General features: G+C 47.1%; 1 protein-coding gene across 2 annotated transcripts in view; it reads right to left on the bottom strand.

The window, feature by feature from the left end:
• Positions 1 to 1,922: 1,922 nt before the first annotated feature.
• Positions 1,923 to 14,382, bottom strand: part of LOC119953621 (phosphoinositide 3-kinase regulatory subunit 6-like) — a 165,279-nt gene continuing 152,819 nt past the window's right edge. For both annotated transcript variants that reach the window (XM_038778069.1, XM_038778071.1), the window contains 3 exons: positions 9,167 to 9,237; positions 4,693 to 4,811; positions 1,923 to 3,102 (listed from right to left, as the gene is read on the bottom strand). In XM_038778069.1, the coding sequence (XP_038633997.1) occupies positions 2,949 to 3,102; positions 4,693 to 4,811; positions 9,167 to 9,237 (344 nt within the window). In that variant the 3' untranslated portion in view covers positions 1,923 to 2,948. The remainder of the gene's footprint in view (positions 3,103 to 4,692; positions 4,812 to 9,166; positions 9,238 to 14,382) is intronic.

Raw genomic sequence — 14,382 nt, 5'->3', positions numbered from 1 at the left:
GCTGCACCACTCGACTAGATTCTCTATCTCCCTCTTGTATTCTGACTCGTCATTATTTGAGATCCAGCCTACTATGGCCGTATCGTCAGCAAAGTGACGGTACGATTATCACCTACTGCTGACCCTCTTGGTGAGTCAGTACTTCTACAATTTGAACAGCACCTGGAAGAAACATTTGAGGGTCTCCAGGACACAGAATGTACTGTGGCTACTTTGAAGTACTCCGTACTTAAATCACCAAGTCTGACTTGGTTTTACCACAGCTAGCCGAATCCTGAAGGATGTAGCTACTAGACTGGGTCTGCGGTAGGTAGTGAGGGAATCAACCAGAGGGAAAACCTACTTAACTTCATCCTCACCAATCTACCTGCCCCAGGTGGCAGAATTGGTTTGGGTGACCCCCGCACGACCTTGTGGAGACAAAGTACCGTCTTCACATTGAGGTAACCCCTCCTTTGTTTTGTATGGCATTACCACTGCGAAATGGGATAGATTCAGAACAAGTCTAGGAACCCAAAATTGGCCATCCATTAGGTGCTGTGGATAATTAGAAGCAGCAGAATTATTTTCAACCATGATCTCAAGAGTTCATGGCTCAGTATATCCCTCGCTTTGCCATTACTATCAAGCCAAGGGGGTCAACCCGGGTTCAATGAGTGCAGACGGGCATGTCAAGAACAGCACCAGGCATACCTAAAAATGAGGGTCAACCTGGTGAAGTTACAATACAAGACATGGCCAACAGTGGAAGCAGCATATGACAGACAGAGCCAAGTAATCCCACAACCAACAGATCAGATCTAAGCTCTGCAGTCCTGCGACATCCAGTCATGTATGGTGGTGGACAATTAAATAAGTAACTAGCGGAGGGGACTCCAGAAATCTCTCCATCCTTGATGATAGGGGAAGCCCAGCATATCAGTGCAAGAGACAAGACTGAAGCGTTCATGGTCAGCCAGAAGTGCCAAGTTGATAATTCATCTTGGCTTTGGAATGAATTCTTTTGAAGCACAGGGATTGTGATTGGCTGATAGTCATGGAAACAGAACTCCATTATGTTGCCATTCTGGGTTTTCATTCAATTTCTTCACATTTATATTTTCTATATAAATGCTCACTTTTTGAAAATGGGAACATTGGTGTTTTGTGAAAAGTGGTCTCTAAACTATTTGAAGCAGTTTTGAGGAGGACAAGCCAGAAATACATATTTTTGAGACCTTGCCCATTGGCTGAAAAAATGGAGAGCTGCCCCAGCTTGAGGACTTCTTCAGTTTCCGAATACAGAGATTCTGACCACGAGGACTACATTCAATTTCATTTAATATTTAATGAAGGGTAATTTAGACAGCATTCTAAAGTGCTGAGCGTACTGCATGGGTGTTTGTGAGGGAATGTATAACCTTCAGCAATGCTGCATGACTGGTTGACTGAACGACAGCCTTTTGTGAATGAGTTGCAACCCATCTTGGGAAAGGCGGCCACTCCGGGGTCCTCCAGAGAAAGAGCCTCCCACTCACTCCTAAGCTCGGCCACAACTTCTATAACAAGAGACAACTCCAGCCCATTCAGAACCATCTATTTTTCCTGTCCAGATGTGAGGGAGTCGGAGAACCCTAGATTCTGGAACCTGCTGCTCAGCGTTCTGCCTCCACGCTGATAGGTGGTCACGCTGAAGCAGTGTACTGCTCCAGATGAATAGCACAAACTGGCACAGATAGCAGAGATCTCGTTCAGAGTAACACCACATCCTTTTTCTGGAGACATAATCAACGGAGAAAGTGCCACCATACATAGGGTGAATTCAAACTTAAGACATTCAAACAGATAAAGAACAGCGTCTGATGCAATCCTATCTATTCAACCAGTCCTTTCGCGAGTAGTTTTATTGGATAATTGGTGAAAAAACTTAAAGGTTTTCTGGGTAGTATTAAACAATCTGGTTAGATTTTAATCATGTGAAAATAATTTTTTTTTTTACAGTAACATACTTTAATAAATATATATCCAGGACACACAAATATATATCACAAACTTAGGTTTTAGACATGTGGCTAGGTGGTAAATCAAATAGTATAATGGAATTAACAGTATAAAACATGGAGAAAGATTTCCTCTGCTCTTTATCTATAGTGAAATTCTACTTCCAAACAGAGTACCTTCATGATCTTAAGACAAGTAGTGAATAGAGGAAATAATTTTTCCCTCACTATCATCCCCATCTCCAAGTGCATTTAACCTCATGTAGTGAAGTAACTTTCCAGTCACATGGTCCATTACTGTTCATTCTGAATCTGAAGAAATGCTTTGGCCGTTTATTAAAATCACCGCAATAATACAACTATATTTTTGGTTCTTTTTGCTCCTGCAATTTTTTTTGAATTAATAGTTAATAGAATCATAGAATCCCTACAGTGCAGAAGGAGACCATTCGGCCTATTGACTCTGCACCAACCCTCCGAAGGAACCCCCTATCCAGGCCCACACACCCGACCCATCCCTGTAACCTTGCCCAGCCTTCTGGACACAAAGGGGCAATTTAGCATGACCAACCCACGCAGACACGGGGAGAATGTGCAAACTCCACACAGTCACCCAAGGCCGGAATTGAACCCGGGTCCCTGGCACTGAGGCAGCACTGCTAACCACTGTGCACCGTGCCACCCCAGGATCCGTCAATCTTTTTTTCACAAAATTATTTTTTTGGCTATAGTTCTACAGTGGTAACAAATGTAAACAGGTAAAGGCAGATTAATGTAGATCACCTCCCATTTCAGGACCATAGTACAGGAGTTGGGAGTATTAGACAGACACTGATAGCAATGATAAAAGGAACCCCAGCACGATTGAACTTTCAAGTGTGACTCTGTTCTGCCCTTTCAGCAGCTTGCCTATGCTTGGTTTCTTCAAGCAAAGAAAACCGCTTCCCAGGTTTAATCAGTTGGTTCAGCTTATAGGATTCCTGCAAACGTATTGATTGGTAACAACAGGTACTTCGGCATGTACTTGGTTAATCCAATGTTTTTAGTTTCACTGTGATTGAATTTCGATGACCTCATTTCATGGAAGTAGTATTCAGGCTCCAAACAAGGCGACACTTTAATGCTGCGGAGTTTACAAAAATAAAATCAATGAGCAATATTTATCAAACTCTTCAATTCGGACTTTTGACAATTCATTTACTTCAATTGTTTTAAATGCCAACTTGAACATTACACATAAAAAGTCCATAGTCAGGGTGAAGGTTGAATGAGAACTGTGTCGGGAGGAAAACTGTCCGGAGAATAAAGAGGGACTCAATACAGATCTCTTAAGATTTTTATGCATGTGGAGAATTTGAATTTTTTTCTTCAAGTTCAGTTGATTTAAACTGTTCAGTGAGCACAGGGTGTGTGGCCACTGCCTCAAGTGCTTGTTCATTGGGGGGGGGGAACCGGGGTCTGGATTCTCCGTCCCGCCGCACCAGATTTCTGTTTCAGCACGCTGGCGGAATGCTCCGTCTTGCCGGTCGGTCAGTGGGGTTTCCCAATGTGGGGCAGCCCCACGCCGTCGGGAATCCCTGGGCTGCCGGCGAGAGCCTCCTGACGGTGGAGAATCCAGCCCATGGCCTTTATATCGCGCCTTAAATGCCGCCAGCCATTGCCAAGTACTTTACAGTCAATGAAGTACTTTCTTTTTCTTTATAAATTTAGAGTAGCCAATTATTTTTTTCCAATTAATGGGCAATTTAGCATGGCCAATCCACCTACCCTGCACATCTTTGGGTTGTGAGACCCATGCAGACATTGGGAGAATGTGCAAACTCTACATGGACTGTGACCCAGGGCCATGATCGAACGCGGGTCCTCAGCGCCATGAGGCAGCAGCGCTAACCAATGCGCCACCGTGCTGCCCCAATGAAGCGTTTTCAAATGTAGTCACTGTTGTAAAATCAGAGGCACAAACAGCAATGTGCTAATCCAGTTTTGCGATGGATTTTTGCGGGAAAAATATTGGCCGGGGAACTCCCCTGCTCTTCCTCAAAACAGTGCCCCAGCATCTCCACGTCACTTTGAGAGAGGAGACAAGGCCTCAGTTTAGCATCTCTTCTTGGTCGGGATTCTCCGATCCGGCTTGCCCTGTCACCACTGCCAGAGGGAACGGAGAATTTGGTGCTCAGCCGAATCCCGATTCACCGCACCGGGACCAGAGAATCCCAGTCACGGCGCAAGGACGAGAATTCCAGCCATTGTATTGGGGACCCATGTTTCTCCATCATTGCTTCTTATCTGATTGAAAATTATGGCAGACTGTTCCCGACACAGATTCTAGGTGGGAAATGGATATCAGCATCTTATTGATAGCCTGGTCTCCAGGCATTGAAAACTATTGGTAATTGATACCTGCGGCAGGCCTGGAAGGAAGAAATGGAGGGAAATGTCCCTTATGAAGAATTTAGGTCAGGATTCTACGTTGCGAGTCCGCCCCGTGATACCTACTAGCAAGGCAGCCAAATCTCCCATTCACTGCCAACAGGGGCGGAGAATCCGCTACCGTGAACAGACAGAGAATCCCGCCCTTAATATTTGATTACTAATCCAAATGGATTAATCAAACTTTTTAAAACTGATGGCGCAGGAGCATAATTCTCGTAAACAGCTTTATTCTTGAGATGAGTTTAAAATGCTCGATATATTTAAATATTTCTATACCAACCTGACAACATCCTTATATATTCTCCTAGGATCCTTGTCCAGACAAACAACCATGGATTTTCCACATCTATCCGGGATTTCAATCTTTACGTGAGATGTTTTGATCTTGATGTTCTCTGTCTGCAAAGAACAAGTTGCGCATTATAGTTTAGTTGCGGAAAAACAAAAACTTCTTGTCAAATTAGAAAGTTAGAAATTCTTAAAAGGATTGGTTAGATCATTAGAGAACAATGCCAAAGTCAATAATTTGTTTTACCAACATCATCAGTTCTGGGTTGATAATTATGCTGAATAACGTGTTCAGGGAGGAATTTTAACACCTACCCCTCTGAGGTGTGTGGGTTCGGGTTGGGAGATTAAAAATCAGGGGCGGGATTCTCCAACGCCCCCGCCGGGTCGTTGAATCGCCTAGGCCGGCGTCAATCCCGCCTCCGCCGTGTCCCGAATTCTCCGCCACCAGAGATTCGGCGGGGGCGGGAATCGCGCCACGCCTGTCGGTGGGGCCCCTCCCCGACGATTCTCTGGCCCGCGATGGGCCGAAGTCCCGCTGCTGTCAAGCCTCTCCCACCAGTGTGGATCAAACCACCTACCTTACCGGCAGGAGCAGGCGGCGCGGGCGGGCTCCGGGGTCCTGGGGGGGTGCGGTGCGATCTGGCCCCGGGTGGTGCCCCCACGGTAGCCTGGCCCGCGATCAGGGCCCACCGATTGGCGGGTGGGCCTGTGCCGTGGGGGCACTCTTTTCCTTCTGCCTTCGTCATGGTCTTCACCATGGCGGAGGCGGAAGTGACCCCCTCCCCCGCGCATGCGCGGGGATGACGTCAGCAGTCGCTCTGACGCATGAGCGGACTTCCGCCGGCCGGCGAAGTCCCTTCTGCCCCAGCTGACGTGGTGCCAAAGGCCATCCGCGCCAACCGGCGGAACGCCAACCACTCTGGCGCGGGCCTAGCCCCTCAATGTTAGGAGACTTCCTCACCGGAATGGTTCACGCCACTCCATCATGCCAGGACACCCCGCCCCACCGGGTAGGGGAGAATCCGGCGCAGATTCCCAACTGCAACCGAACTCCAGCCTATCCTACTTCCAATTTTAATGGTGATGGGGTGGACATTATAATCAAAGGGTGACTTGTGGAAAAAACATTTCTATTCAGCGAGTGGTTATAATTTGTACTGCACTGCCTGAAGAGGTGGCGGAGCCAGATTCAATCAGTTTTCAAAAGAGAATTGGGTAAATGACTGAAAAGGTTTGCACATCCACAGGGAAGAGGTGGAGGAGTGGAACTAGTTAAATTGCTCTTTCAGGGAGAGTCTGCTTGGGCTTGACAGGTTAAATGGCCACTCTCTGTGCTGTAGTTATTGTATGATCCCATGAGACTGGCTTCAAATACAGCACAGATTCCAGGCCATGGCAAATCCGACAGGTAAAGGAAGGCAAGGATAGCTGGATACAGGAGGTATCTTTCCGCACCAGCTGGAACCCAGTGTACGGGTCTCGCCAAACCCCCACCACTCCTGCCCCCAATGATTGAGCTGTCACCCAACCCCTGCCTCTCCTCCAATCTCCCCGCCCCACTAAAAAAAAGAGAAACAAACTAAGTGTAGTCGCATTTAGTTCCCTCACGATCTCTTTCGCAGCAGTAGCGAATGATTCAATTCTTGGTGGCTTGTCAAGCCACATATTGAATTCTAGAGGTCGCAACAAGAAGAGGAGCAATGAAGAAAGGATTCAGAGGGATAGAGATGTTGGGCACGATCATTTGATTGTCATCTGCCAGATCTTTGACTCCAAAGATTCAAATGTCTTGGAATTCTCTCAGAATTTGAAAATGGGATTAGAATAATCTTTCATTCTCAGGGCTCCATAGAATTGAGTCAAATCTGGAACAAAGATACAGGCCATTTCGGTCCATGCTGATATTTAAACTGACACAACTTTCCTCGTGTTCGAATCACACCGTCCCTATCTCACTATTCCACCTCCCTCGCAATACCAACTGGCAGCATTGTTCACTTTCTCACCGTCATGTAAAGATATTCTTCCTACATGCTTCGATTTTTTTTTAGGGACCGCCTTATGCTTCCTTGTTCTGAACTACAATTGGGAGTGTCTCCACACTATGGAGCCTCAGAATTTTTAAGCCAATCGTTCCTGCCAGTTGCTTCGTCTCAATTCTGGTAACGGTCACGTAAACATTTTCTACATTTTGTCCAGTTAATATCCTTTTTGTAACATGCACAAGAGTTTGTTGCCCGTCCCTATTTAAAAAAATTCTTTCATGCCACCCATTCCAAAAACTTGTACCGGGCATATGGCCCTCAGATTCCGCAGGTGCCGAAATTCTGTGTTGATCTTCATCAGCAAAACAGGCCTCACCGTGAAATATCGGGACTGAACATCAGGATCCACATAGATATGAGCTTTTTGGCCCCCTTTATTCTACCCAGATCCTTCTGGAACACCAGGGTATATACCCAGCATAGCTTATAGGCTTCTGATGCCCATCTGAAAAACATGTTGCCAGTCAAAATGCGGGATTCATAACCAGTCGTACCCCAACAAATTTGGTGCTGGTTCCTGAAGCATAACCAACGGAAGTCGAACCAATTGCTGCTCCTGCGTTACCGGAGTCACAGTGGTCGCTGTGATTCTTAAAGGCTCCCTAATGTAGGTCGCCCATCTTGCTTTGATATCGCGAAGTGTCAGTGACATGATCCCTGTACAAAACCACCAAAATGTACGGAGATCCAGAATGGAGGCGGCTGCACTAATCTCCATATCCATTATTATCGGATGCCCATTGACCAGTAGCGTGACCCAGATCGGTGTAACCTTTGGAGCCATGACACTGTTCAGTTGCGTCAGGCAGTCTTCCTCCTCATCCGGGGTGCCCACGTGCAAGGCCCTAGTAAACGGTGATCTGGGTGGTTGTTGAGCACGGCGTTCTCTGCATCGAACCTGGACACGCTGACTGTCACGAGTTCTCCGCCCACACAGTTGTCAATACGGTCAGCTCTCCCCATCGTCCTTGGGGGAGGCATTCCACTGGTCAGCAGATGTGCCTGAGAGAAGACCCCGCTGTCGAACTGCCTCTGAGACTACTCCAATTGGCGAAGTCTTGCCAGACTGGCATCGCCCCGTGATGCAGAAGGAGTTTGAAAAGAAGGGCGGGCTAAAATGTGGACGCCATGGTCCTTGGACTCCTGCAGCGCCTGCACTCCTTATTCCGCGTGTTCTCGAGATAATGATCTCAATGACCCGCTTTAAATCCACGGTGGGTTCTGCCAATAGCTTCCTCTGCATGGCCACATTGTTAATACCACACACACAAGCCAGTCCCTCAACATCTCCGAGAGGGGCAGCCCGAACTCGCAGTGTTCAGCCCAATGTCTTATGCGGGTCAAGCAGTCCATGGCAGATTCGCCAGGCGACCACACTGCCGTATTAAAACATTACCGTTCCATAATTACAGAGAGTGTGGGGTCGCAGTGTTCCAAAACCATAGTGACCAGCTCATCAAAGGATTTAGAATCCGGTGTAGCTGGATAAGTCAGACTCTTTATGATCCACACATCTGGGCCCAGCAGGCGGTCAGGAAGAGAATCTTCTGACAGTCTTCCTCCACAATCTGGTTTGCCTGGAAAAAATATCTCTCGGGCTCCGCATACTGGTTCCGATCTTCCATGCCTGCGTCAAAGGCTTCCAATTTTCTTAATAATGGCATCTTAAATCGTTACGACGTTACGCCCCAAACAGCAACTTCCAGCAGTCAGGCAGTTCTATGAGCGAATCTGGAGTTTCTTTTAATCCTCGTTGCCAGTTTAGTGTCTTCAGGAAGCAGCGAAGATTGAACATGAATTTATTTTTTTATTTTATTTTTTTTAAATTTAGAGCACCCAATTATTTTTTTCTAATTTAGGGGCAATTTAGCGTGGCCAATCCACCTAGCCTGCATATCTTTGGGTTGTGGGGCGTGAAACCCACGCAAACACGGGGAGAATGTGCAAACTCCACACGGACAGTGACCTAGAACTGGGATCGAACCTGGGACCTCGGCGCCATGAGACAGCAATGCTCACCACTGTGCCATCGTGCTGCCCTATGAATTTATTTGAACTATGTATAATGTTCTGCGTGAAGCACCAGCTCGCTTCCAGTACAGTCCTTGCTGTGAGGACTAGTCTGTCTAGGCCTTGCTTTGGGCCAGCAGTACCTAACCAACCCCAGGCGTGTGACCTTCGCCTCCTATCTGGAAACCCGTACTCCACCAGACCCATGGAAAGATCAATGATGGTTTCCCCATGGTCCTCGTGGTGGTCATGACAGTCCCATTGCTATTTACAGAACATAGATAACACAAAATATCTGCACAACTTTCCTACATAACTAGTCAATACAGTCCAAAAAGCCAGCCATTATGTGAAAAGCTTTTCACGTTTATTTGACAGGTCTACTGTTGCACAACAGTTTACACTTACCAAAGATATTTTTCCAGACAAATGTACTTTGTTTGTTACCTCGGTGATATTTACATTCAGGCAAACAAGATCTGCAGAACAGAAGTGCATTATATGCAGAGATTATTAAATTAAATGGAGATATACAATATTTTATGGCTGTACATTAGTGAAACTCAGTTATATCACTATTTTATACAATCTTCCAGTCATTCTACATTCTTCAGACAATTTTGTTTTACTAATTTCCAATTTACATCACAATGTAACCTGTCAAGTATTGGTTTTCTTGCACAAAAGTCAATGGCTGCTATCATATCACTGAAGTAATAAAAAACAAATTGGCTCCAACTCGGCCTAACCATCAAGGCCGGGATTTTCCAGTGCCTTCGTGGTGGGGCCGGCTATGGGAAATTTAGCAGCCCAGCCAAAGATCCATCGACTTTTGGTGGAACCGGATGATCCCGGTGGCAGGCGCGGCCGGATATTCCGGCCCTAAGTTTGGCAGCATTGATACTGGCCAATCATTACGTCAATTTGATGATCAGCTCGGTAATTCAATCAATCTTGAGATATCCACGACTGCAATGTTATCTTTAAATAATCATTATCTTAGTTCAAAAAATATATTTTTGTTGCAAAAGGTTTTTCATTATTACAAAATTATTCTACATTCATCGCCTGATATATCGAGACACAGTACAAGAATGACACATTCCAGCCATTATCAACCTCACTACCCCCAACTCTTACCCCAACAACTAATAACAGAAAAAACATGAACCACTAACTAATAATATCCCCCTAACAACCAACAGTGACCAACTCTCGGAAAAAGGAAATGAATGGCTGCCATGTTGAGTAAAGCCCATCTACCGACCCTCTAAGGGAATACCTGACCTTTTCATGATATAGGAAATCCATTAGATCACCCAGCCATTCCGAGTCCTTTGGGGGAACTCCATCCCAGCAGGACCCGCCTCCGGGCTATCAGTGAGAAAAAGGCAAGGACATCTGCCTTCACCCTTGTTTGCAGCACCAGTGAGTCAGAGACCCTGAAAATGGCCACTAGCGGACAAGGCTCCAGTTCAATACCAAGAATCTCAGACATGGTGGTTAAAGAGGGGGACCCAACAGCTAATCAGCTTCGAACATGGCCAGATCATATGGGAATAATTTGCCGGTCCACAAGAACACCGTTCACATCTATCTTTACCTCTGAGGAAAAAAACCCACTCATCCTGGTCCTAGTCAGATGCGGCCTGTGCACCACCTTGAACTGAATCAAGATGATCCTAGCACAGGAGGAGGTGGAGTTGATCCTATAGTAGAGCCCCACTCCACACCCCTCCCTCAAAATCCAGCTCCCCGCCCACTTTCTTCTCACGCCGTCCAATGGAGCTTGCTCCGCAGACAGTATCTGAACGTAGAGGTCGGAAATCATTCCTTCACCCACTTCGGACAGAGATAGGAACCTATTCATGAGGGAAGGCGAGGGTGCCAAAGGGAACAACGAGATCTCCTTACCCTGGAAATCATGCACCTGGAAATACCTAAATAAATTGGACCTCGGAAGTTGGAATTTATCCACCAACTCTTCAAATCCAGCAAACCTACCATCCACATACATGTCCCTAAACCTCTCCAGCCCCATCTCCCCAAGACCTAAACCAAGTCCAAATTAATTGGCACGAAGCAGTGGCTCCGACAGATAGGGGCCGACGTTGACACGAAGCCGAGCTTAAAATACTGTCTAAACCAGGGGTGGGCAAACTTTTCCGTGCAAGGGCCACATTCAGAAATTCACAATTCACAAAGGGCCGCATAGTATATTAAGTAAAATAAGTACTTCACCCGGTTATGATTCTGGGCGCCTCATATAGAACATAGAACAGTACAGCACAGAACAGGCCCTTCGGCCCTCGATGTTGTGCCGAACAATGATCACCCTACTCAAGTCAACGTATCCACCCTATACCAGTAAGTAACCCAACAGCCCCCCCCCTCCCCCATCAACCTTAAAAAAAATTTTTTTTTTAAAAATAAAAAATTTTTTTTTTTTTAAATTTCTTTTTTTTTTAATGACTTGGTGGGCCGCAGAAATACCTTTGGCGGGCCGCATGCGGCCCGCGGGCCGTAGTTTGCCCACCCCTAGTCTAAACTGTCTCCAAATCCTCATGATTGACACCACCACCGTGTTTGATGTAAACTGCGCAGGAGAAAACGGAAGCAAAAAAGACCCTCAAACACGAACCACTACATCTTGTCACAATATGGAATTTGCCTGAAGCCACCCCAGCACCTTTTCAATACTGGCAGCCCACTGATAGAATAACTAATTATGCAGGCTAAGCCTTATGGAGGCTAACGCCTTACGAAACCTCGGGGTCTTGCCCAACCAAATGAAAGAAGTTATCAACTTATTGACTCTTGCAAAGAATGACTTGAGAAGAAAGATGGGGAGGCATTGAAAAATAAAAACCTTGGAAGGACATTCACTTTAATCATCTGAACCTTGCCCGCCAAGGTCAGGGGTGGTTTTGCCACCTCTGTAAATCAGTTCTAACCCCACTCACCAGACCAGCATAATGAAGTGAGGCCCAATCATGGGCCATCTGGATTCCCAGATAACGAAAGCTAAATCTGGCAAAATCCCCAGATCGGCTCCTCTCCCTAGGGGGTTGATCAGAATATATTTGCTCTTGTCCATATTCAACTTATACCCCAAGATGGTCAAAACTCCTCAGCATCTTCATTATCTCATCCATCGTGGAGACTGGGTCCACGATATAAAGAAGCAAATCATCTGCTTACGGGGACACCCTAAGCTCTCTCCTTCCCCCTTCCATTTCCTGGAAGAGCTCAACGTAATAGCCAGTGATTCGATTGTCAAAGCAAACAGAAGTGGAGACAGTGGCAACCCTGCCTTGTCGTCCTTATCAAATGAAAGTAGCTTGAGCTCAAGTCATTTATATGGACATGAGCGGTGGGAGCTCTATACAACAAAGGATCCAAGATATGGGGCGGGATTCTCTGGTTTGCCAGGCGCGTTTCCTGGGCGGCTCCCACTCGCTGGCAGCGGGATTCTTCATTCCCGCCACCTGTCAATGGAATTTCCCATTGTGGCCATTCCACGCTGTTGGGAAACCCGCGAGTGTGGGTGCACAGCCGACCCATGGCGAATCCTGCCGGCGGAGAATTCAACCTATGAGCTTTGATCCGAAACCGAACTTCCCCAGAATCTCAAATACGTACCCCACTCAATCCTATCAAATGCTTTTACGGTGTCCAATGAAACAATCGCCTCCGATTCAGGCGCTAAAGAGGGAGACAGGACAATATTCAACGACTGGTGTATAGTGGCCGACAGCTGCCGACCTTTAACAAAACCCGTATGTTCTTCCGAAATCACCCCTGGAAGGCAGGGCTCCAATTGCATTGCCAACACTTTAGCCAACAACGCAGCATCCCCATTCAGCAACAAAATCAGCTGATATAACTCACACTCTGTAGGGACCGTATCCTTCTTCAGAATCATGCAGATGGAAGCCTGCTCCAGTGTAGCTGACAATATCCCCGGGCCAAGGAATTGTTCAACATATCCAATATCAGTGGGATCAACTGCCCCGCAAACTTCGATAAAATTCAATGGGAAACCCTTCCAGACCAGGTGCTTTACCCAACTGCATGGAACCAATACACTTAATAATAATAATAATAATCCCTTATTGTCACAAGTAGGTTTCAATGAAGTTACTGTGAAAAGCCCCTAGTCTCCACATTCCGGCGCCTGTTCGGGGAGGCCGGTTCATAACCTCCTCCAGACCCAGAAGGGATTCTAACTCCTCCCTTCTTTGCCTGTCCACCTTCGGGAAGGACAATCCTTCCAAAAACTGCATCATGTGCAATCTCTCCCCTGGGGGCTCCAATCTGTACAGTCATTGATAAAACTCTTTGAATGCTCCATTAACCTTCCCTGGGGCGAAGACCAACCTGCCACCTGAGTCCCACAACTGTACAATCTCCTGGGAGGCCACCTGCCACACCAAATGCTACGCTGAAAGGTGACTAGCCTGCTCCCAGTGTTTGTAAAAAGTCCCCATCGAGCGTCGCAGTGGGCCCACCTGTTTCCAGTAGCTCGAATTCCATCTACAATATCTTCCCACTCGCCAGCAACTCCGGTGTCAGGGCAGGCAATCGAGTACTGGCAGTCCACCTCCAGGATGGAGTCCACCAGCCTCAGCCACTCACCCTCTCAGACCTATTCTTAAGAGACTTATAAGAAATTATCTCTCCCCGAATGACCACCTTGAAGCCCCCCCCCCACAATGTAGTAGTGGAGACACAGTCACTCTTGTTGAACGTAATGTGCTCCCAATGGTGGAGGATATCCGCTCACAGAACCTTTTATCTGCCAACAGCCCCGTATCCAGTCTCCAATGCAGGTGTTGAGAGGCTCCCAGCTCGGGCACTAAGTCCACAAAACATGGAGCATGATCTGATATGACACTTGCCGAGTACCCCGCCCTCTTCACCCCAGGAAGAAGAGACCTGCCCAGCACAAAAAGTTAATCCGAGACTAGGTCTGGGACTGGATTCTCTGCTATTGGGACTATGTCTTCATGCCGTCATAAAGACTGTGGCCTTTCATGCCAGAAAAACTGCTCGTTTCTCGATCAGCCGGACCATGAGTGGTCCACGCCGTCGGAACTTCGGCTGGTCGGGACGAGTACGCCGCTTTTCTGGGTCCGCAGAATCGGGGAACCGGCGCCGGTCCCGGTTCCGTGTGGGGAAATGGATTCTCCGCCCCCGTGCCGGCCACCATTTCACCATCGGAGAGCGGAGAGTCAAGCCCCAGATGTCCGTGTCAGAAGAACGAAACATCCTCATCTCTCAGATGTAAAAACAGCCATGGGTCTGGGGCCCCCCCCCCCCCCCCACCCCCTCCCCCCTCCAAAAAGCCGTCAAAGCTTCTGCCACCTGTGAAGGAATCAAAGACTTAAACCTAAATCTGTCCAGTTGAGGATCTAAAACACAATAGAAGCCAGTAACCTGTTACTATAAGCCACATCAACCCAATTTGGGGCATACACGTCAGCTAGGACCACTGAGACTCCCACCAATGACTCAATAACCACTTGGATCCGGCAGGATCCTAGCAGCCGAGAAATAAACCCTTTTATTAATCAGCATTGAACCCCCCCACCCGGACCCTACCATCAAATCCTGAGTGAAAT

This window comes from Scyliorhinus canicula, chromosome 18, assembly GCF_902713615.1.
Source record: "Scyliorhinus canicula chromosome 18, sScyCan1.1, whole genome shotgun sequence".
Lineage (NCBI taxonomy): Eukaryota > Metazoa > Chordata > Chondrichthyes > Carcharhiniformes > Scyliorhinidae > Scyliorhinus > Scyliorhinus canicula.
This window is presented reverse-complemented; position numbering and strand designations above follow the sequence as displayed.